The 22,979-nt window shown below is 38.5% G+C and overlaps 1 protein-coding gene across 20 annotated transcripts in view; it reads right to left on the bottom strand.

Annotated features, from left to right (window-relative positions):
* The window catches only part of DLGAP2 (DLG associated protein 2), a 468,772-nt gene that overhangs the window by 46,204 nt on the left and 399,589 nt on the right, over positions 1-22,979 (bottom strand). For all 20 annotated transcript variants that reach the window (XM_065056017.1, XM_065056019.1, XM_065056022.1 and 17 more), the window contains 2 exons: positions 11,016-11,163; positions 7,223-7,442 (listed from right to left, as the gene is read on the bottom strand). In XM_065056017.1, coding sequence (XP_064912089.1) covers positions 7,223-7,442; positions 11,016-11,163 — 368 coding nt within the window. The remainder of the gene's footprint in view (positions 1-7,222; positions 7,443-11,015; positions 11,164-22,979) is intronic.

The raw sequence follows: 22,979 nt of genomic DNA, 5'->3' as shown, positions 1-22,979 counted from the left end.
GGACAATACCCTCTGGCAACCTCAAGCTAAACAGCTGGGCTAAGATTTAGCTCTGTCACTGTTAGTTTCTATCTTGTCAAGAAGGCTTCAAACACCTGAGCAGTAAATCATCTCTCTTGCATGATTTTTTTTTTAATTATCCTTTTTTTTTTTTTTTTTAACTCCTTATGATACAGAAAATGAAGCTGAGAAAACTCGTGAAAACTGATCCCACAGAACAGCTTTGAAGCCAAAATCTGCCAGGGAAGGGAGCACGGGTGTCCATTTTAATAAAAAGAGAACCAGCTGTCTGGCAAATCTAATAGGTTATGGAGGAATTATGTCAAGCACAGAACAGCAGGAGCAAGGGAGAAACACTCATTATACATTTTTTAAACTAACCATAGATGGAAGGCAGTGATTTCATTTTTTTTTTGTCTTTGCCTCTGCAGATCATCTGCACCAAGGAGAATGAGAATTATGAGAAGCTCCTGGCCACTGCTCCAACTGTTTTCATGCCTCATCAGCCTGAAGAGGCCAGGCAGCCCTGATTAGCACAGCTCCACTCCATCTCATGGAATCCTAGACCTATGGAATGTTGCAATGGCCCCTTGGCCATTCTCTGTTGAACTCCTCCAACCAAAGGGCTTGTGTCACCTTCATCCCAGTGACTCCCTGGACCACTTCCACCACGTAGAGCTGCTATTAAACTGCAGTGTCAGCACAGCAGCAGAATTTCAATGTATTTAAAAGAACTAAAGACTAATTATTCTCCTCAGATATACCCAGAGCAATGAAAATGATGTGCGCATCCAAGAGTAGAACTGGGCTCATCGTTTGTTAGTATAAGATTTATTCTCACAGTATAGGCACACAAGTTGGCATAGCATCAAAGTATTAATTCAGGATCCCCAAGTGCTCCTACAGATATATAGTATGTTTCCTGCAGAGAATTATAGTGCCAGATAATTCCTTGGAGCCCCAACAGTAATTAAACAAAGTCAATAGGTAACTTATAATGGAGAAAACAGCCTTCTGTATCTTATTTGGACTTAAACTTCTGCGGTTTTAAACATACCTGTTTTGGATACAACTGCTAGCTATTATTTAGCAATGGATACCAGCAAAAACCTCTAAGACTCAGCTTTTATTTCTATAGAGAGAACAGAAACTGTGGAGATGTTACTTCAACCCATTTGGCTGGGTTTTCCTAGACATACTGCGTTGCATTAAGAAGATCCAAGCAGCCACCCAGATGAAGTATCTCATGCTTGAGAAAATTAAATCACACATTAATTGATCACAAACCAGTTTTCTTTTAGTAACTGAAGAGTGAGGATTTCCAATTTTTATACTTATATACATTTAACAAATAATTTTTGAGCATGCTGTTCTACAGGCTGAACAGTCCCAGCTCTCTTATTCTTTCCTCATGGAAGAGATGCTAGAGACCCTTTGTCTTCTTAGTGACCATTCATTGAACTCCACCAGCTCCATATACAGTAGCACCATGACTTTTGTCTTGCCTTGGTAACCTCTTATCTTTGGAAAAACAAAACAAAACAAATAACAAACAAACAAAAAAACCCCAAACAAACTACTGCCATTAGTGTTCAGATGACAACCAGAGAACCAGAACCAAAACCTTTTGGGGTCTGCAGGGGTAGATGTGCTATGGAACAGTACTACTTCTTGATGACATGTCATAATCTGATGCCTTTGTGTTTGTAGGTACAGGACCATGCAGTCTATTTACGGGTAATGGGAGTTTTGTGACTGAATATCAAATGTGCTCTAAAAATTCACCCTGCGTAGCCCCTTATTTAAAAAATGGAAAGCTGAAAACAGCTTTAAGTCAGTAGAAAGGAAACCTGCAATTCCTCAGGCATTCTGAGTAATTGTATGAGCTGTAATTGAAAACTCCCTCATGCAATGTGACCTTGTTTGAATTAATTGGTTTTGGAATTAGTGCTCAATAGTTCAGTAAATGTGGAATTCTCTGAAGTTTACTCATTGCCAAGCAAAGTCCTCCTGGTTGAGAAAAGTAAAATGGACCAAAGACAGTTTCCCGCTTCTCATCTCTATCAGGAGACTCTTTAGTAAGCTCGAGTTTAGTAGGGCTATCTGCCATGAATGAGATAAAAGGAAGTGCATATACAACTGATCTGACAGATTTGCATTGTGTTACATTTTCTAGGCAAATGAGGTAATTGTAATGCAGTGTACGGGCCACTTAAGGCTAGTAACACTATATCTCCTGAAATCAGTGGGTTCTTCATGCTGAGTTTCTCTCAAGATCAGCTAGAAAACCCTGAAGTGGGAGAAGAAAAAGTGATCTTGGACTGACTCTTAACATTAGGAGAGAAATCCAGAAGGTCTTTGTGTACTGTGAAGTCCATAGCTAGGTGGACTTTTTTGGTCATTAATCCATTCATCAAAAAATACAGTCTCTGTTGTAGCCAAATGATTTGGGTTAGAGGAAGCTGTAAACTACTTTTAAGTAACTGAAGATGATGCTTCCTTTTATTGATCAGCCTAAAAGCTGAAGAACTTAACTAGGACCACTCATTCAGTGCTTGTTGCTGGAGAAGAATTTTGTACCTCTAAGTGGCATGCTTCAGTTCCTCCATATAGGATATTTAGTCTTTTCTGTTTAAGCTGTTTCACTTTGCATATAAAAGCAATATTCACTGAGCAGATATACCACCTGATGGTGAATGTCCTGAGCAGCAGGCTAAATGGGCAGTGAGTCTCTCAATAAAGGTGAAAGTGGTTTATACAATATGTAATAATGCCATCAGGAGAAACTGAGTGTGACCTTTGCATCTGAACAGATGATAACCTGGTGTTCAGGATATCCTGGATGGCCAAAGGTGCAAATACCAAATTACTCTTTGTTTCAGAGAAGGGATTTTTAACAAGTTATTCTGTTTCACAACAGACCATCCTAACTGCTGCCTCCAGTATCATTGCAATCCAGTAAGTATTTCTGCATCCACAGTAAAACCAAACAACATCAGCAGGAAAAAAACTGTGAGGAAACATCCTGAAATATTCTATAACACATGGAGTAAGCAATTGTCCTGGTTTTAGCTGAGATAGACTTAATTTTCTTCCTAGTAGCTGGTATAGTGCTGTGTTTTGGATTTAGTATGAGAATAATGTTGATAACACTGATGTTTTAGTTGTTGCTAAGTAGTGCTTACACTAAGTCAGGGACTTTTCAGGTTCTCCTGCTGCCCTGCCAGCGAGGAGTGCACAGGAAGCAGGGAGAGGGTAGAGTTGACACAGCTGACTCAGACTGACCAAAGGGATATTTCACATCACATGACATATGAACTAGGGGGAAAGTTAGTTATTCTATTTTTTTTTTTTTCCTCTTTCTGTCTTACTAAACTGTCATTATCTTAACCCACAGGTTTTACCTTTCCTTTTTCCACTTCTCTCCCCCATCCCACTGCAGCAGAGTGGGGAAGGCGGGGTGAGCAAATGATTGCTGTGGTGCCCGCCAGGTTAAACCACAACAGTCATATACAGGACTCTCAACATACAGGTCATGTAACAAAAATAAGGTGACTTTCACAGGCAAAGAGAAAAAAGTGAGACAGTGCTCAATATCTTCCAGACCTCCTCACTGGTTAAGTTTTCATTAGAAATCTAGTGGTGTACCAGGGTATTTGAATTACTTTTCAGTAAGACAGGCCAGGTCTTGCAGGTGGGATAATGTGTTATTGCAGCACTGCTGCCAGCCTAGTGCACTCTGTTGCCCCACAGGACTATACAGCCAGGGTCCACTATCCACTGAGCTGGTGGTGGCACAGCTCTGGCACCTCAGGTAGCTTGTGTCTGTCCCTGCAGTACTCTGTTACATTACTCAGACATTACCAGGAAAGAGCCTTCCAGGCTGACAGCATAGTGTATATAGGTGCAGATATACTTAGACAATAGGAAACCAACCTGGTAATACCTGGAAAAGTGACCCAGATTTTATGCACTCCTCCCGAAACATGAAGCATTGCTTGCAAGAGTAGCAGAGATGTAAGGTAGTAGTAGTTAGGATGACTACTGCACTCTGTGACTTCCCATTCAGGAAATTACATGTTGTCTGTGATGGTGGGACAAGGTGGGAGGCAGTGGCAGCTGGAGCTGTATTTTCTCAGCTGTGCTTCTGACAGCTGCAAATGCATGCAGTTCAGAGACAGAAAGCATACGCTGTCATTCATGGCTTTTAACATGAAATATTTTTTTACTGGGTTCATTATCTCTTTACAGAATGAAACAGGATGGATAGAAATGCCCTACTCACAATGAAATGTGAGTCTTAGCAGGGGTCACACAGAATCCAGGTCTAGCTTACAGTGTGCCACCAATGCTGTCTGTCTCCTCTGTATTGTCACTTGTCTCATTCATTTACACCTGGCAGGTACTGCCCTATGTCTTGTCCCTTTACAGTTTCCATCAGAGGTGGAGAAGGCTGGCTCTACAAATAATTAAACTACATGGGTCCATGCAAATGTTTTGTGTTCATTAGCACCATAGGTATTACCAATGAACCATCTGTCTTTCTCTGTAACGCTGTACACATTTAAGAAGAGCTGATTACTGGTAGTTCTTTCTCCATCTATTAGAAAACCCTGTTAATAGAGTCCATTAATAATGTCCCACATAACATTCATTATAGTTGCAACCTTCCTACCTTCTGAAAGCTGTTCATGCATCGAGGGACATTTTAGGAAACTGCAGGCTGTAAATCTATATTCCATACTTTTGTAATTGAATTAATAGATCAAATATTACATTTTTAGATACATGAATTAATTTTTAGCTAAGCCTGTGTGTTATGATTTAATTGCTTTACGACATCGATAAGAGGCAGTCATGACCTATATCACTAAAATTTCATGTAATAATTAAATTGCAATGCCTGTTAATTTTCTAAGAAATTGCTTTAGTTTCTTTATCAAGAAGAATTTGTTACATCAGAAGCAAAAAAAAGAATTAATGTGATATAATTTTCCCATGAATCCAAAAGACTGAATTGGAACTGAAGGCTGACATGAAAATTCACCTTTTTGACATTTATTTGAATGAGGCCCCATATAAATGTCAAATACCTGCCAACACCATTTTCACATTTCAGGCAACTGCTGCTTTTACAGTTTTCAGAGAGGGCTAGATAAGTTTTGTTTGTTTGTTTGTTTTTGTGGTTGTTGTTTGTTTGTTTTTTATTATTATAGTAATGGTAGGAAATGAAGCATCTCCCTCCAAAGTTATAGAGGCCGAAGAAAGAAAATACAGAAAAGTTACCCATATGGTTTTAAAAATTAGAACTTATTCGGCAACTGACATTTTCAATTAGCAGTGAATCACATAATCCTTACTCTTCTTACAAATCAGATAAATATTTCTAATTTGAATATTTATCCTAAATGGAAGCTGAGGACAAACTTGCTCAGCGGTACAGATAGAATTATTTCCAATACAGAACGGCACTCAGAATTGTACACAGTCCACAGGCTCGGAAACAGTTTTGGCTCAAGAAAACATCTCAAATAATCCTTTTATTTGTTTTTTTTTTCCTCCACAATGTCAATATCATCTCACTACAACAGAGCAAAAAGAACAAATATTTGGGCAAGAAAATCTATCTGACAAATAATTCCCAAGATGAGGTAGAAGCCATACATAAAAAGAAGGTTAAAGTTTTCAAAACCACGGTATTTAACTAGCAGACTGCTAATCAATGCAAAACATTTTTGTATGTATGAAAACACTGGGATGCAAACATATTTGCTGCCTAATCAGGTTATTTTCACAATTATATTATATTATTCAGCTTTTTGACTCTAGAGAAAATAAATTCCTTTCAGTGAGAATTTTGGGCTTATCTAGCACATAAACTTAAGACAGCTTAGGCTAAAACCAATCCACTTGGCAACCAAAGTAATTCTGAAAGTACTCCAATTCAGTATTGGAGTCAGACACTAAAATAGATCTTTAGTAGTGTCTTTCGCCATGGAAGGTTTCTTCATGATAATCACACAGTACTGTATGACAAAGATGAAAATTAGTCTCTGTGGAAGCTATAAAATCTCATTTTATATCATGATAGATCTCTATTAAATAAAGGACAGAAACATCCCTAGAGGTGGCACTGTAAGCCACAACTTCTGGTTTCACACAAATTATATATAGCAATTAAAATACTATGCTTAAGATAAAAATAACATTTTATGGTACTTCTCTAATGTAAATTCCTGTTATTCAACCTCAACTTACTTCCTTTCTAAGCTCCCACTGTTCTGTTATTCAACAGATGTGTCAAGCAAATAATTAAAAAGTACTTTTGCATGATACATTTTGAGCTCTATTTTTACCTTTTGTAGATGGGTAGCCTGCACTGCAATTTAATAGTACATGGCAAGGACGATATCATAATTAGGAACTAATATTAACATATTTGGAAACATAAAACTGAATTTGAATCACTTAAAGAATACGTATTTGTTCTAGATTTCATTTTAGTTATTTAACTGCTATCTGTGCAGTATTTTCTCTACCAATACTAAATGTTAATATTCTAAAATGAATAAAGCTGTCATCTTTGCTAAGCAACTAATAAGGGAAAAGCAAGTTCCTGGAAGAATGTTAAAAGATCCTAAAAGTGAATGGTTTAACAAGGAATGTGAATGGTTACTGATGAGTAATAGCAGATGTGTGAAACTTGCCATATTGTTTATGATTCACTGTACTGATACAACTGGTTACACCTTTTCTAAAAGTAAGTAATTAATTCCCTGTTAATTGCCTATGAGTGTTTAGACCAAGTATTTAAAATCTTGCTTATCTTTTTATTTTTGGTACTTTAATGATCTAAATTAAAGTTGGTGCAACCAATTCCATTCAGAAGATCAATTACTTGATAGAAATAAAATACCAAAATGTCTAACAATATCCAAATGTTACCATTTGCACTTTTTATATATGCACCTGGATAACTGTATGTCTGGGAAATAGAGGTCAAAACTCCAGGTCCATTGTATTATGCTTGCAGGATTCTCCCCAGAAGGAGTTTATTCCACGTTGTAGTCACAACAGTACAGTATTACAAACCTAAGAATACTGGTATCAAATATTGTCACTGCACAGGGAAATTGTTTCCACTGTCAAACATCCTTTTACGAAACAGAATGACATATTTTTACATGCAGAACAATGGAAGGGTCAGTGTAGATTTGCTTACCTGTGGTTGACCTGATAGTGGAGGTGATGTTGGAAGATGCCATCGCAGGTATACATTCATCATCTTGGGAATAGCCTGCCTGAATGGCACGCAAGTAACTGTGGCTTCTTGTTCGGAAACATCCAGGGAGGTCAAGGGCATCCATTGCCTGAGCTTCAACTTCACTAAACACTGATTCACACACCGATTCAAATTGCCCATTAACCTCTGCTTCACTCATCTGAATAAACAACAACAATGCATTTGATTTTTGACTTGCTTTTTTGTGATCATCACGGCCTCAACATCTCAAATGGACACCTGTACATTGATGAAGAACTGTTTTAGCAAATAGTTAAAATGTAGTAATCCCTTCTGATCACATTCACATTTCTTTAATTTACATCAGCTGTTTATATGTATATAGTAAGTACATCACACATGCCATACGATTCATCTTACATTTAATATCTTCTGGCATATTCAGAGGATTTTAAATACTTGATTAAATGGTAACCAACAAGACCAGTCTGCGTTGATATAAATCCATGTTCTGCCAGGGTAGGAGAACAGAAATCATGTTTGTTAGTATTAGCCCTCAAAAGGTGAGGGTGAACTGCCTGGGTTCCTCACTTATCAGCAAAGTTATTACTCCTGTGGATATTTAGCCTGTGGGGCAGGTTGCTATCTTCCTCTCACTATAAGGAAGTATCTTATACTTGAAGATGTGTAAGTTCAGAGGAGGTGACGCTTCTGAAAGGTATGAGAAATATTGCATCTAGACTTGTGTCCAGTGAAGCATGTGAAAGAATAATCATTGTCTGAAACAGAGTGAAAAGTGGTCAGGTGGGAAAGTAATGCTTGGTCCACCTTTGGCCAAGAAGGCCCTAAGCCAGATGCACTCCCTGGTTAACTGGGTTAGCCATTCAACAACTGTGGAAAAAAAGAGATGCAACCAGTACTGCTGCCTTTTCTTAAGCAGCATTAAGTCTGGTGCTTCTGTCACCGGTAGCACTGAGGAACCCTGCCCATCAGTGCACCTGGATGTGCTCACCTGCACCACCTCCCAGCCTGGCCCCGTGGGGGATTTCAGCACCAGCCTCCAGCTCTTGCAGGGCTTGGGCAGGAGCCAGCGCCTTCCTGCTGACCCTGCCCTGCAGACTGGCCATGATGCAAAACTGCACATTTTCAGGCAGCTTTCATGACAAGCAGGGTCTAGGCAGTCTGGCCAGGCTCAGGGAACCAACCTCTCAGTAGGGAACTGTGTGTTGCAGTTTTGAGGATAAACTCTACCCTGACAACTTTTAACAGGTTCTCTGAAGTCAGCCCTAACTACCTGTAAATGTGTCTGAATAATTCAAAATTATGTTCATCCAAAAATCAGTCAGGAAGTTAACACTGGACAGACAAATGCATGACCTCCTGGTAATATGTTTTTTTTTTTAAGGGAGTGCTAGAATCAGTATAAATACCAAGTTAAATTAATAGTGTCACTGAACACCACATCCAGTTGATATTACTTTTTCTATACGGCTGCTAAGTGCATTTTTCATTATTAGTGTTCCTAGTACATCATTCATTACGGAAACAGAATGAGTGTAAATGTTTCAAATGTTTCAGGATTTTGATTAATAAATGGAAATTTCGTATGGAACTTCTGATGATAATGAAGAACTGATATTTTAATTTCATGTAAGACATTTTGGCTACTAAATCTCTTTTGAAAGGAATTGCATTACCCTTCACAAAATTTGCTTCTAATTAAGTTAAGCAGACTAATGTAATTCCAAAAATTAAAAAAAAAAAAACAACTTACTCTGAAATATTTTGCATACAGGAAATTTATGGTAATGTAGTCCATAAACACTTTAAGTCCTAACAACTTATTTCAAACCAAGGTCATTGACAATAGAAAAATAAAAGTTTAAAAATTTAAATTAAGAATATAAACCATGACAGCCATAATCTTTCTTGACTCTGCCCTTGGTTAAGAGTGAAAAAGGAAGGATCTCAGAAAGAAAAGATGTTAAAATAGTACAAATCATACAAACCGCTATTGTGTAGACAGGACAAGAAGGTGATGGTGTAATGAGAAATGAACAGGAAACAGCAAAGGTTCAGAACTTATTTTAATACATTTACTTTGTGTAGCATCTCTTAAATGCATTTATTACTCGTCTGGAAACAGCTGGACTGTGAGGTAGGATGTATGCGGTTGACACAAAATTACATAGGTTGGTGAAGACTGAAAAAGAAAATAAGGAACTGTATCCAGCAGGTTTAGTTATCTGGCCAACTGAGCAATCTACCTGCAAGTTAAATCTATTGTGCACATCCTTCCAGGTAAAGCACAATGGATTAAAAAATCTGAACCACTGGTGAAACCAGTTAGTCATTATGGGCAGCCTGGTGAACATCCCCATGCACAGCCATGGTCAGGGCAGCAGAAGATGTTAGAATAGTTCTATATTATAGCATTGTTAGGACACAGCCAACAGCACTTGTTTTGGATGCAGGATCTAATCCTTGTGAAACTCTCTCAAAACCCGAGTATAACAAAAATAGAAAATAACCATACCAGGGTAATGAAAACCAAGGCATGAAAATGAAGGGGACAGGTTTCACAAGGGAGCTTTGCAAAATAATGAAAGGTTTGGAAAATGGCTGACTGTCTAATTCTGATGTGTGCTATACAAGATTATACTTAGATTTATTCCACATAAATTAAGGAATTTGACTGAAGGGCATTAGTCAGGCAACCTCCCAGCTCTCTGCAGTCAGAGGAGACTGACAAGCATTTCCAGAGGGCTCTCAGCCCACTTGGGATGTGCATTGTCCTGGAAAAAAACTTTCACTCCATTAACTACAGAAGAAGCTTTAGTTGTTGCATCAGTTAAAAGCCTCAAGTCATCAGATGAGTTGAATCCAGGCCTGAATAGCCATGCAATACAAATTGAATTTGAATGAATTAAAAAAATGCTTAAAAAATATTTTGTTTTAATATAACCATTGCGCATAATGAGCTACTATTCCCTTAGGTGCCTCACTAAATGGTCAAAGAAAAATAAAGTAACACATGTCTGAGAAGAGGGCAGGGCCCACCTGTCACGAAGCAACAGAGGGAAGAAATGTCAGGAGCAATACACATTAGAAACATTGGAAATTTTACAGCAAATCCTCTGATAAACAGAACATGCACATACTTCATCAGGCTGCTTGCACTTCAGGCCTGATTCATATCTGACTTCAACATGAATTACTACTAACAAACTAACACAAAACCAGCAGAGTGGAAATATGTCCTGACTTTTTAGAAGTCCACATGCATAGAATAATTGATGGGACTTATGCTTTCACCCAAGAAGAGCGAAGGATTGAGTTTAGAGGTGAATCACTGGTCCTTTGGAGCATAATTATTTCAATCTATATCTTAATCTGGCAATCCACATTTACTGAAATAAGAGTAGATATTTTCAGAGGATGAGTATTGTAGGAGCGTGCCCCTTATAGTCAGTCTGAATCTTCTTAACATTTAAATATTTAATACAGACTGAAAATGAAAATACCAGTATTTATATTTTTAATGAAAAATAAATGGAAAACATGTATGATAGTGTCCCTTTGCTTCTAGCATTCAGTACTTTTCTTCAAATTTTGAACAAGGGTTGTGTTCCATAGAACTAAATCACTTTGACAATTCACATCTTCAGTTTGATATTAATTAGAAAACAAACACACAACAAACCCCTCCACTAGTAACAACTCTTGCATCTGTGATTAACCTATAAGAAAAGTTATAACAAGAATTTCCCACCTGACTAACACAGCTGGCCTGACTGAGCGTGCTCACTGCTCTCATATAGCTCTGATTCCTTGAGCGAAACTTTGGGGAATTGTAGTTTGCAGAGGGATCCAGGTTGTGACCCCCAGGCACGTCACTTGCAGTTTGAAGGTAGCTCTGACTACAAAGGAAAGAGGAAGAAAAAAGGAAAGGGTGTAAAACTCCAGATGGAATCAATTAGGACACTGAAGACAGCAGTTTGCATGAGACTCGCAAATCCATTCCCCAGGGTCAAAATCTCTCTCTCTCTAAAGCATCATAGATCTGTTGTAGTCAAACACCTCAGCACGAGCAGACAACCTGTCTGCAGGTCAGCTACCCAGATGGTATGAAATGTTAAGTCTTTGCCATGTTTAAACATTATCAATCCTCCTGGCTATTAATGTTGAACTTTACTAAAAGAGAATGTTTAGGTCAACAGGATCAAGAACCAGAGCTAGTGCATAAACCAAAGTAGCTAAAAAATTTTCTTCATAGATAAAATCTGTTACTTGTCATGCTCTTCATCAAGGTCTTAAGCATCAAGAGACTTTTTATCTTCAAAGGATTGATATATGTTTACAAAAGATCAAAATATCCCATGTTTAACTAAAAAAAAAAAAGATTAATAAGGTACTCAGAGCAACTACACGAAGCTCTAGAAATGCTTTTCTTACAACACATCTCCCAGTTTGGAGGACTGGGACCCTACCACCACACCAAGCTCCTTTCAGTATGCTTTCAGGTATGTTAGCCTCCATGTTTTATAGCAAATACATTGTTTATCTACCATTCCAGGAAAATAAAAGAAGCCTAAGAGAAGAACTTTGCTTTGAATACAAAATTTAAAAATAAAAAAGTTCTGAGCGAGGTTTACCAGAATTCTAAGAACCTCTGAAAGTCAAATTTTAAGAGCCACGTGACACTCATTCCTAAACAGCAGCACACAATTCAAATAATGTTTCAGAAAATGTTTGGTTTCATGTGGTAAACAGGCATTTTTAATCTTTATTCCTTAAAGGTAGTTTTAACAAAAACACAATTTCCAGGAACAATAGGTTTGTGCCAGTTGAACATCTGTCAGTATGGGTAACACAGCTACTTGACGCTGAGCTGGCAGAGTTACTCGGTGCACCCATGGCTGTCATATGTGCCTGTGTTGTCAGGAATTTCTCTGTGGAAGGGGAACCTTCCTCTCTGGAAGGACCAGACCACTCAGTGAATGAGAAAGCCACAGTTCAACTCCTGGTGCACAATGAGCCGCAAACCAGGACCTTGTTTTTTAGACCATACTCATCAAACATGGAGTGTGGCCATCGGCTGGTGCTTGAGGAAGGACTCAGCCTTCCTCACTAAGTGGATACAACCTGAGGTTCAGCTGGGAGCAATCCTGAGAATTCAGGGAGGAATCTCAGACCCTTTATCATGGCTCTGACTACAGTAGAAAATAGTGTTGTGCTCTACCTGTGTCCATAGATGTCAGACGTGTGATGACCGAGGGTCCCTCACAAGAGCAGATGGGATTTATAGACCAACCACCTTCCCCCCCTAACTTATTTATAGCTGGGACATCTATCATCAAGCACTTCCATATGCTCTCCCTGGTTTGGCCATCTCAGGGTCAATGTAGTCACAGCCTTGCCTCCTCAGTAGCCCATGGCTGGGCTGTCTGCTTCTCTATAATGGCTGATTTCTTCTTCTCCAGAAAAAAAGGGCAGGATTTGTTTTCACTTTGGTGCAAAGCAGACCTTTTTTTTATTATTATTATAAGTAAATTTCTCTGGAGGACAAACAATTTTATTTTCTTCCTGTCTTTACTCAGTGCTTTCTACAGAACATCTCTGTAACCTCAAGACAGAGGTAAACTATGTAGAAACTAGGCTATAACTGCTAAAACCGACATGAGAATGTATGAGGCTGATGCAGGCATGTGATCAGAGGTCAATAAAGTTATTACAGTCTAAGTGATTTGCAGATGAAGATAGCTGCCTGATAGTGGGTCTAATTTTGTTTCAGATGACTAAAATGAGAACTGTAGCAGCATATTTTTGTTCCCACAGGTATGAAGATTAGGTGAAGAGGTGTAGAGCCTCCCTATCTATATTTAGTTGCTGTATGTAACTAAACCTCCTTTCCTCTATAGCAAGCAAGCTGATGACTGTCACCTGCTTTGTGTGATTCTGTGATTCTTTGCATATGCTTTACTAAATCTGTCAGGTATTGTTAATTTAGTGTTTCTCAAAACAGCTAGATGAATCCCCTCTGGACCTTTTGCTTGTCATCAGGTGGTAAAATCTGGAATTCTGAGTTCAGAAGCAGTTTTTGAAAGAGATGTTCAAGGTTTTCTCATTAAAACATGGGCCACATTAAGAAAATATAGTAACAATATAATGAAATAATAAATTATTTTATAAAATACTTAAAAATGAATTAATTTAAACAGGCTCCTAATAACTGTCTCCTTTACTAAGTAATGCTAAACAACTAGTATTTCATAGAATTTGGGTTGGAATGGACCTTTAAAGGTCATTTAGTTCAACCTCCCCTGCAATGAGCAGGGACAAATGAGCATTTCATTATCTTTGTGAGGTATTGCTATCACTAAATACAATCAGCAATTTCTGCAGCAATACCTGATTAGGGAAAGAAGTCTAGTATTCCATGGTACTGCTAAGCAGCTGAGTTTTGATGGATGAGTTCGGACATTACCTGAGAGTTAAATAATTTTTCATTTATGATAAGAGAGCAATTCATGGGACTGTAGCAAAATAAAAGAAATGTTACCTATATTAGTCTGTAAAAGCAATTTCACAACCGCTTGATGAACACTTTGGAATTTTCCTGATAAAGATTAATTTTCATTTCTAAGATATACACTCAAATTTATCTTCTGGAATCAATGTCTCAAAGCATGGTAAAAATTATGATCTCGCAATAAATATGATCCAGAACCAAAATGGCATAGACACAAAAGTTACATAAGGAAGTTGCTCTCAAATGTCATCATCTGTTTCTCAAGGAACTTTCATGCTTGTCAACAACGCTACAAAGCACACACCATACATGACATGGGTAAATATTGGCTTTTCAATGACATCTACCCCATCTACACGGAACAAAATTCTTGACATTAATTTCCAAAACATCACGGCTCTATCACTTTGCTAAAATAAAATAATTTTCTTTTATACACCGTAGTAGATGATCTTATATCTCAGCTGATCACTGAAGAGTGGCAAGACAAGCATGAGCACATGAGATCATTTGACAGTTCACCTCCAGGACCACACACAAATACACATATTAACAGCAAAGAAGTGACTCTAAAGCTCGGTACTATGAAAAAGGAGGAAGGGGATGAGACTAATAGGAAAAATTAAACTGGTATGTCAGTCTTCTTCCCATTTGCTTTTCCAAATAAGCAACATCTTAGGAATGGATTTCCTTTCAAAAGCTTGTTTTGTCCTCAAGGGTTGCTTTTCCCTTTCCATTAGCTAGGACCAGTCCAAGGCAGTTAGAAGAGGTCTTAAATTTAATGAGAAGTATCCTACCTATAAGCAAGGCTCAATGCCTAGAGAAACTTCTAGGAATAAGGCAGTGCCATGTAAGAACTTTGAAGCTCTTGAGAACCTCTGCTCTAAAAGCAAAGCTTTAGAACTCTCAATAAAGACACCTAAATTTGCAACAGCACTTTCAGAGCTCAACAGATTGCCTGTGAGTATTCAAAGAGGACAAAATATTGTATTATAACCACATAAAGTGAACTAGAGTATGGCATGCTTTTCTGGGACAGTATATCTGATAGCATACCTCATCGTATATCTGGGATAGTACATCAACCTGATATAGAGTGAATGGGAAAGAGGTTGCGTATTCCAACAGCAAAACATAAAGAATAAGGGAAGAGGCAGCTGTCCAAAAAAAGAGTTCCTGTTTAGAAGTTTCTATAAGCCCTGCATCACAGCCCCCCTTTTGTTACATACCTCTACTCTGCGAGGACTCAGGCCTCTGTATACAAACCTCATATGCCATGTTGCTCCCACATGAAAGCTGCCCCTGCCTCCAGCCCCACAAGTCACATTTACCATAACCCGCAAGTATAGCTCTCCCTTCATTCTTGACCAAGCCAGATCCTAATCCGTCTCACTCCCTACAGTCCCCTTAATACCCAGCTCACAGTTGTCCTGCTCAAGATCTTCAAAAACACTATCTCAGAAGCCAGAATTGGGCCACTTATCCTACTCTGTCTATTGCAGATTTCAGAAGTACCCACAACAGCTCTGTCTGTCAGCAGAGTCCAGCTCACCCCTGCTACAGCCACCTACTCCCTCACTCTGCTACAGCCACCTACTCCCTCACTGGGGACCTTGGCTTCCACAAAAGCACAGGCTCTTCTCCTTCCTCTACAAACTAACAGTTCTTGTCCACACCTCAGCAAGAATGAAATTTAAGAGCAGAATGAGGGGAAATAACTGCTGGAAAATACCTACTACTTTAATCCTACAAGCAACAAGATATGCCAAAAAAAAAGGCAAACAAAAAAGGACAACATTTTTACACTTTTTACTCCAGAAAACAAATTTCATTCATGTTTTGCCATGTCTTGTAGCCGTCCTTAACAGGACTCAGTACAGGAAAAAGGTAGGAAGAAGCTTACTTATATTGTCATCAAAATGCATTAGATGATGTTTGTCGAGAGACTTCAGGAGTGGGAAGACCACATCTAGGTCTCCTTATCTTTTCCCCACTTATGCCATTGCAACAGAAGACTTGTAAAACTAGAGAGCTACTTAGAACATGTTTTAATGAAAGGAACAATCATGTAAGCTAATCCAATAGCTGAAATCAAGCACTAACTAATGATAAGGGAAGGACTCTTATTTTCTCATCTTTAGCCATCTATTATTCAGCCATCTACTTCTTCCTCTATTAACTGTGTATTTTTAAAATTAGCAAGATGCTTACTTTGAAGGCAGTAAATAACTAAATTTGGGGATTTTCCTGCATTCTATGGTTTTATATCATTTTTGTGAAGCTTATATAACCATGGATTGTGTCTGAAGCAGCCCAATGACTTCAGCAGAGGCATTAGGGGGATTAGAGGCATTCCAGCTGTGGTCTGTACCGTGGCACCCCACACCACTCGAAGTCTGTCACTTTGTGCAGCATTCAGCCCAGGCTTTGTCGTCACTGAGTTCAGATGCTGGTGAGCACGCAGGATTGTTTGTTGCATGTTTCCTGAAGCCTCTTGTCATTGCTGCATGATGAGTATTACTGTAAGCTAGAATTAAAACATGCAGTACTGTACTGTGACTTATAGAACCATTGCATATTCTGTAGAAGACAAACCCTTTTGTCATTTGGTGAAAAGGTATGTATCATAGTTAAAAAAGCCCATGGTTTCACTTTTAGGACAACCTGAAATGCCAGATTTAGAGGCTGACATGGTTCTACAGCTTACAACTTGATCTAGTTGAAGATGTCCCTGCTCATTTCAGAAGTATTGAAATAGATGAATTTTAAAGGTCTTTTCCAACCCTAACTGTTCTATGATTCTATAATTCATAGTCAAAATGAAAAAGAAACCCCCTAAATTCTCTCTGCTTTTTTTACTGTCTGTATTTTATTTTCTAAAAGGTGACTGGTAACATGTACTTTGTCATAAATTTAATACTTTTGCTTAAAAGAGTATGAACATGATGCCAACAATGCAGCAAATGTCATACACTTGCCAAGGTCATTCCTTGATCTACTCACATTCAAAATAGCAATCACTCCCCAGAGCACCTATTTTCTGTCAAATATTCAGCCACCAGTGCACCCTGGGTCAAGAAGGCAACAAAAGTGAATCAAAGTCTTCTCAGGCACCTAAAAGTTGCAGTAAGAAAGTTACCTTCTGACTCTGAATGGGTCTATCAGGTTTATTAAGGGAGCATCAGATATAAAGAAAGCCAATTTTCCATCAAATTAATTTTTGGAATTGCAATATTCTAAAATGGTACCTTTTTATTTGCATGATCATGCCTGCATTTGTCCAAAAATCTGGGAATGAATGGGAACATTAAAGAAAGTACAATCACCTCTGTTTAAATCAGTATATGCAATTCAGAAGTATCATTCTGTGACAAGAAGACAGAATTTGTAAAAGAATTTATCTTAGGCACCTAAAGGGGAGGTGCATTAAGATTACCAAGGTAGCATAAGTTATCAAAAACTATTTTATTGAGAGATTTGCATTTCAATGGATATTCATTTCTCTATCTGGATCTATCTTAACAATGTCTTTGTAGGCACACGAAATAACTCATCGACCAGAATCTAATGCTTAAGCTTAGCTGGCAGTGCCATTGTACAGCAGCTGCGAGTCACACTGTGTCTCTGAGGATCCCTGCTGAAGTCAATAGAGCTCTGCAAAGGTGCACAGACGTGCCCGCCCGCAGCCCGCTCGAGAAGTCAGAGTATAGACATTAAGTCTGATTCCTCCTTTGGAATAGCACAGTTAGTTCAGTTCTTCCTCCTCTGGAATAGCACAGTTAGTCCAGTTCTTTGAAAAAAACCTGAAAGTACACATAAATCTGGTGAATTTATCTGTAGTAAAGAAGTTATTTTCTAATCTTTGCCAGACTGGATCTTCTCTTTGATCAGTGATAGATATGAGAATTTGGGCCAAATTAATTTTTTAAGATTCCTATATATTCCATCACTGACCCATAGCCTTTTTTAAAAAAAGGTGCCTGAAAAGTATAGAACACCTGATTTATTATGGGAATATGCTATGGAAGAGGTGGAGATTGCTGTTTCTGTCCTTATGAAATGCCTACTAATCACTGGTAGGAAAGAACCTTTTTTTGTCAGTAACTATTTAGGGATTTTGTACAACATGAACCAGAAGAGAATGAGAGGAAATAATCTGGAACAGTTAAACAGTCTGGTGGTTTGATCACTCCTTGCAAAGGTACAGAGGATATAGGCTCAATCAAGCCTGTGCTCCAAATCATGCAGAATGTGCTTGTAATAAAAGAAGTCTGACGTGGGAAATCTAAACTCGGAGCTATTGTTTGTAAGAGGTGACAGATGTGCACATATGGCTAATCCTAAAAGTCTTGTCCCAATATCCTATTTTGAGCTTGCCCTGGAGAGCAGACAGTGAACTGGTCAGCAACAACAAAACTCGGGCAGATGTGATGGCAAAAACTGAAGAGGTATTTAAAGCATGATGCAGAAGCTCAGTAAATAGATCTGAGGATCTAAGCAGAATGCCAATATTGGATGTATGTTCCCAAATGCCTTTATGGAATTGAAGTATTCATAATTTTCTATGGGAAGCTCTTTAACTCTTTTTTTTCCTTTTATTTGCTTTTGATGCATATACACATATAAATGCAAAAAACGATAATTAGGCAGAACATGTATAGACTACAGACCATCAAGACTCAGTAAAACATCTGAGCATGAGCTTAACTTAAACATATATGTAAATCCGTTAAAGCCAACAGGTCTTACACAAACAAGTGACCTTTTCATACTGAAGCTGAAGACATTAATGAGACCACGTAATTTCTGAAGAAAAAATAAAGTAGAATTGAGAGAAGTGACAATATATACATTATTTCTTCTTTTTAACCAAAAGCACCTTAATTTTAAAATCCTGCCTGTAGAAGAGATTTGTTTCTGCACACGTACCTTATAGTCTCAGTTTTTATTAAAAACTAAACAAATGAGAAAAGCAGCTCTTGTTCAAATGCCAAGGAAAACTAACATTCCTGTTGCAAGCAGGAGTGAATAGGCACCAGAAACTAGAAACATAGTTTCTCTTGGATCTCAGTATTTGTGCTTGTAAGACTGGACTGAATCTTACTGTAGTTTCACTGCAATCCACACATAATTACATCTTTCTGACAAAAGCCTGGTTTATTCCTGAGAAGACTCCACACTTTGTTCAGAGCTTTAGGATCCCCTTTCCATCCCTAATCCAGGGTAATGCACTTCAGTCCTACAACATAAAGCTGGTATTCGCTACAATGAGGCAGGAGATCTGGGCTCAACTGCTCCTTGGGTTTCATACTGTTCTACTTCTAAGAGAACAAGGTGCCTAACACTGCTTAACAGCACTTCCTATTATTCTGCAAAAGAAGAAAGGATGGGGACTGTCTTCTGACCCCATAAAAGATACTTCTTAGGTAGCCAGATGACTGGCTGCCCTTCATCAGCCTTCCCTCTTAACCCTGTGGACTAATCTAACCCAGATCTTACTGACTGGAGCAGAGGACCCTATTGCTGTGCCAGTGGCGCACTGATAGCATTATTGGTTGATAAGGCTTTGCAATTAGCCCTCAAACTCTCCTAAGTAAATCTTCAATTTAATCCCTCAGAGACTCTGAGTAGATGCTACTACACTACAGGACCTCAGAAAGCTACTAATGAAGTGTGTAATGAGGCTTTTTAGACTCAGAAGATCGAGGAAAAACCAAAGACAAATAAAAAGCATTTAAAAGATGAGGGCTACTTTTCTAGTGATATTTTTTTTCTCATCTCCTCTACTGAAAAGGTTTCTCAAGAAAGGCTTCAAAACCATTGCTAATTTGAAATGCAGAAGAAGAGTTAATGGTAAATTGAAGTCTGCCCTAAAAAATTTAAAAAGGGCTTGCATCAGTGGTGGGCAGTGATCAGCAATGGATAGCACTGAAATAGGACACTAATTCCTCCAGCAACAAAGCTGTGCTTAAACTCTCAATCTATGATTTTTTTGCAGCACACCCACTCTTCTCCATGTGCACACTGGTCTACAGCCTGAAATATCAAGACTTCTCTCTGTGTACTTTCCCCAGGAGAAAAATAACAACAAATATGCCCGTCACTAAACAATATGGCATTGGCACTGCCATTAGGAAAAGAGGGATGAAAAGACAGAGGTCTGGTCTCACTCACTGCTTCCTAACTTCTCATTTCTTTTTCCACTTTCTCATGTTGTAAGTGTGCTGTGGTCAGCATAACTGGTTACAAACAGTAAGAATTTTTCTTCCTTTTTTTTTTTTTTTTTAATGGAGATTTCTCACATGTCATAGAGGAGCCTGATTTCTCAAGAGCCAAGGACTCTGGCAGTTCAGTGCTGTCAGATCTTCTCGTTGCTGTTTAACCCCCTTGCTGTGTGCTTTGGCAACTTTTTGTTGCTGTAATAGAGTCTTCAGAATAGAACATGTGGACATGCCTTGGGTCATAGTTCAGATATTCTTTAGGTCAGCATAAATTAGTATGGCCACAGAGAGATGCAATTTTTCCCTCTGAAAAGGGGAAGGGCAGTGAAAGGTCATTTTATATTCATGTTACTATATTGACCTGGTGTACCATGAGCTCAGAAGACATGCCAACTATTTCAGGTCTGTCTTAGGCATATTAGCTTAAACTACTGAACAAAGTGGGTTTGGCATTGAGATACCAGACTGTGAAGAACAATGGCTGAAATATGGACATGCATTGCGCTCTTCAAGTGTGTTATGGACTTTAAGAACACCCAATGCAAAGGTGTTAAACACCTGAGAGGCACAGCTGCTTTTTTTCTGACTGTGACTCAGACTTTGAGACACATCCATACAGGGGTCAAAACCTGGCAAAGGGTTAAATGGAGAATACAGCCAAGACAAATCACAGTACCACTGGTACTGTACTGTGGTAGTCCACACTTTGTGCTATGGCAGATTTCCTTCCTCATTGAAATAGTACATTTCTGTACTACCTGTCTGCTCACCCACCAGCTTAAGGTGTCTGGACTACAAGCTGCAATAGTAAAGTCCGCCGTTAGAAGTTTGCAAAACAAAAGTACAAATTGCTGTCACTGATTTTGTTTTAATGTAGCTTAACCTATTTCATTGTCATGTTTGCAGCATCTAGTTTTCCCATGAGTCACTTCAGGACATAATGGAAAACTTCAGCACAGCACGACTATTCATTTGCGTGAGTGATACCAGTATGACCTTCAAAAAGAGTGAGTTAACTTTGACTGAATGGTTAGACAGTTTCCAGAATTTTTCACAACACTTCAAAAAGGAGATACTGAAAATGGAACTTTCTATTTCTACAGCGCTATCCTGTTCATTTATATAATTGGTATATTAAGTACTCTTTTCTTGAAAATGAGAAGCATCGAATAACCGGAACACTATCTTCAGTAATGGAATTGTTTTTCCATCACATAGTCCCAAATTCTTGTTTTCTTTTCAGCTTTCCCTTCTGAATCCTGGTGTCTGTGATGCTTCCATCTCTCAGTTTTGCTTGTTTTCGTCACAAATAGAGAGAAATGACATTTACTAGGTTGGAAGGATATCCTTACAAATAATGTGGGTCAGTCTTTCTTACAGGATTGCACAAAACTTATTGAGGACAGACATCTTTGTTTCAGCTACCAATTCTGTAAACTCTTCAGCTTTCTTGACCTTTACTATGAATGAAAATACCCAGCATCACGCTATCTACCTTCTACAAGCCACCTTCTGCAAACTGCCTTCCAACATAGTTTAACTCTGTCCCCAGTAGCATCCCAGAACGGCAGAAAACAATGGACTGAACTGAACAGGCTTGCATTTCACCTCCAGAAGACCTAAATTTGGTAATGGGATACCAAAACTGACATACAAAACCCACTTTGTATGCCTAATCATAATGCAAAATAAAAAAATAATTTAAGAACTTTAATATTTTTTTCTGCTGAGACTGCTGGGAGTCAAGATAATTTCCTCAATAAATGGGATTGCTGGCATTGTTCCAAGAAAGCAAAAAGTTGGAAAGGAAGCAGATTCAAGTACGTGTCCTGTCTCCACTATGGCAAGCCTTATTGCATTATGTTTCACTCAAATGCAATTTAATAATAATAATAAATTACACTGGCCTTTGACTTAATGTTGTAGGACTAACTAGTGCAACATACTACTTAGTCTTTTGAAACAGCATTCACAAAGAACAAACTGAAATGCATGTATTTTCAGTGAGTAATTTAGATATTTGGGCACATTTAATTATTGAAAAAGCCAGCAAAATCTGAGTGACTTGGGCTATAGCTATACTCAGAAATAAGCTAGGTCCATTATCTGACCCTTTGGCCAACTGGCCTGTACAGTTGAACTTTCTTATCCTCTAGACAAGGTGGCTGCATCCAACAGGGTTAGTCCCTCAGATACGCCTGGGCACTATGGAGAAGAGAGCCAGGTGGCCACGGCTGAAAACGGCCTGGGGACCACACTGACTGTGCCAGCACTTTGACAGAGGCGGTGATCAGATGGCAGAGGTTGAGCACATGCCCTGCTTCTGTCATCTGCATTAAACAGCAGTGGCAGACCCTGCTCTGCTTTTTTATTCCCACTGGATGTAAACTATATTCCTGTCCAAGAGTGACTTAAAAGAAATTATTTCAGAATTTGAATGTTTCTCTTAACTCAGTTACATTTACCTATTTGTATGTTGTCAAATACATTTTTTTATTCAGGTACAAATACGCATTTTTATTGTTTATGAATTTTTAACATTCAATTTTCTGAGCCGTTGAGCAACACAAACTAACCAAATAGGGGCATACTTTTGTCAAAGTAGAAACACAATTTAAATGGGAAAAAAATCCTTGCAAAATGCCTGATACCTGATAAAACTCAGAAGAGAAACATGCACATATGTCAAAGGTCTGTTGCAGCTTAAGTGAATGTTTTTCTAATTTTCATTTTATCCTGTTCAGGATCTATTCTTACGAAACCCACCTAAATACATTTTGCAGACAATCATGTTTTCTTACCACTGAAACTATCAATATTCAGTTTTTATTACAGGTCTACTGGTGCTCTGTTAGACTCCAGTTCCAAGCTATCATGTCACCCAAGCAGAGGACTAAGAAAGCATAAGCCCCATTTTCTTTCTGTGCATTTTCTCCCTCCATCCTGGTAAACAAGCTAAAAAGCCAGCTAATGCAGCTGACAT

The sequence above is a fragment of the Columba livia genome, chromosome 3, assembly GCF_036013475.1.
Source record: "Columba livia isolate bColLiv1 breed racing homer chromosome 3, bColLiv1.pat.W.v2, whole genome shotgun sequence".
NCBI classification, from domain to species: Eukaryota; Metazoa; Chordata; class Aves; order Columbiformes; family Columbidae; genus Columba; species Columba livia.
Note: the sequence above shows the minus strand (reverse complement) of the source record. Positions and strands in the feature narration are given on the sequence as shown.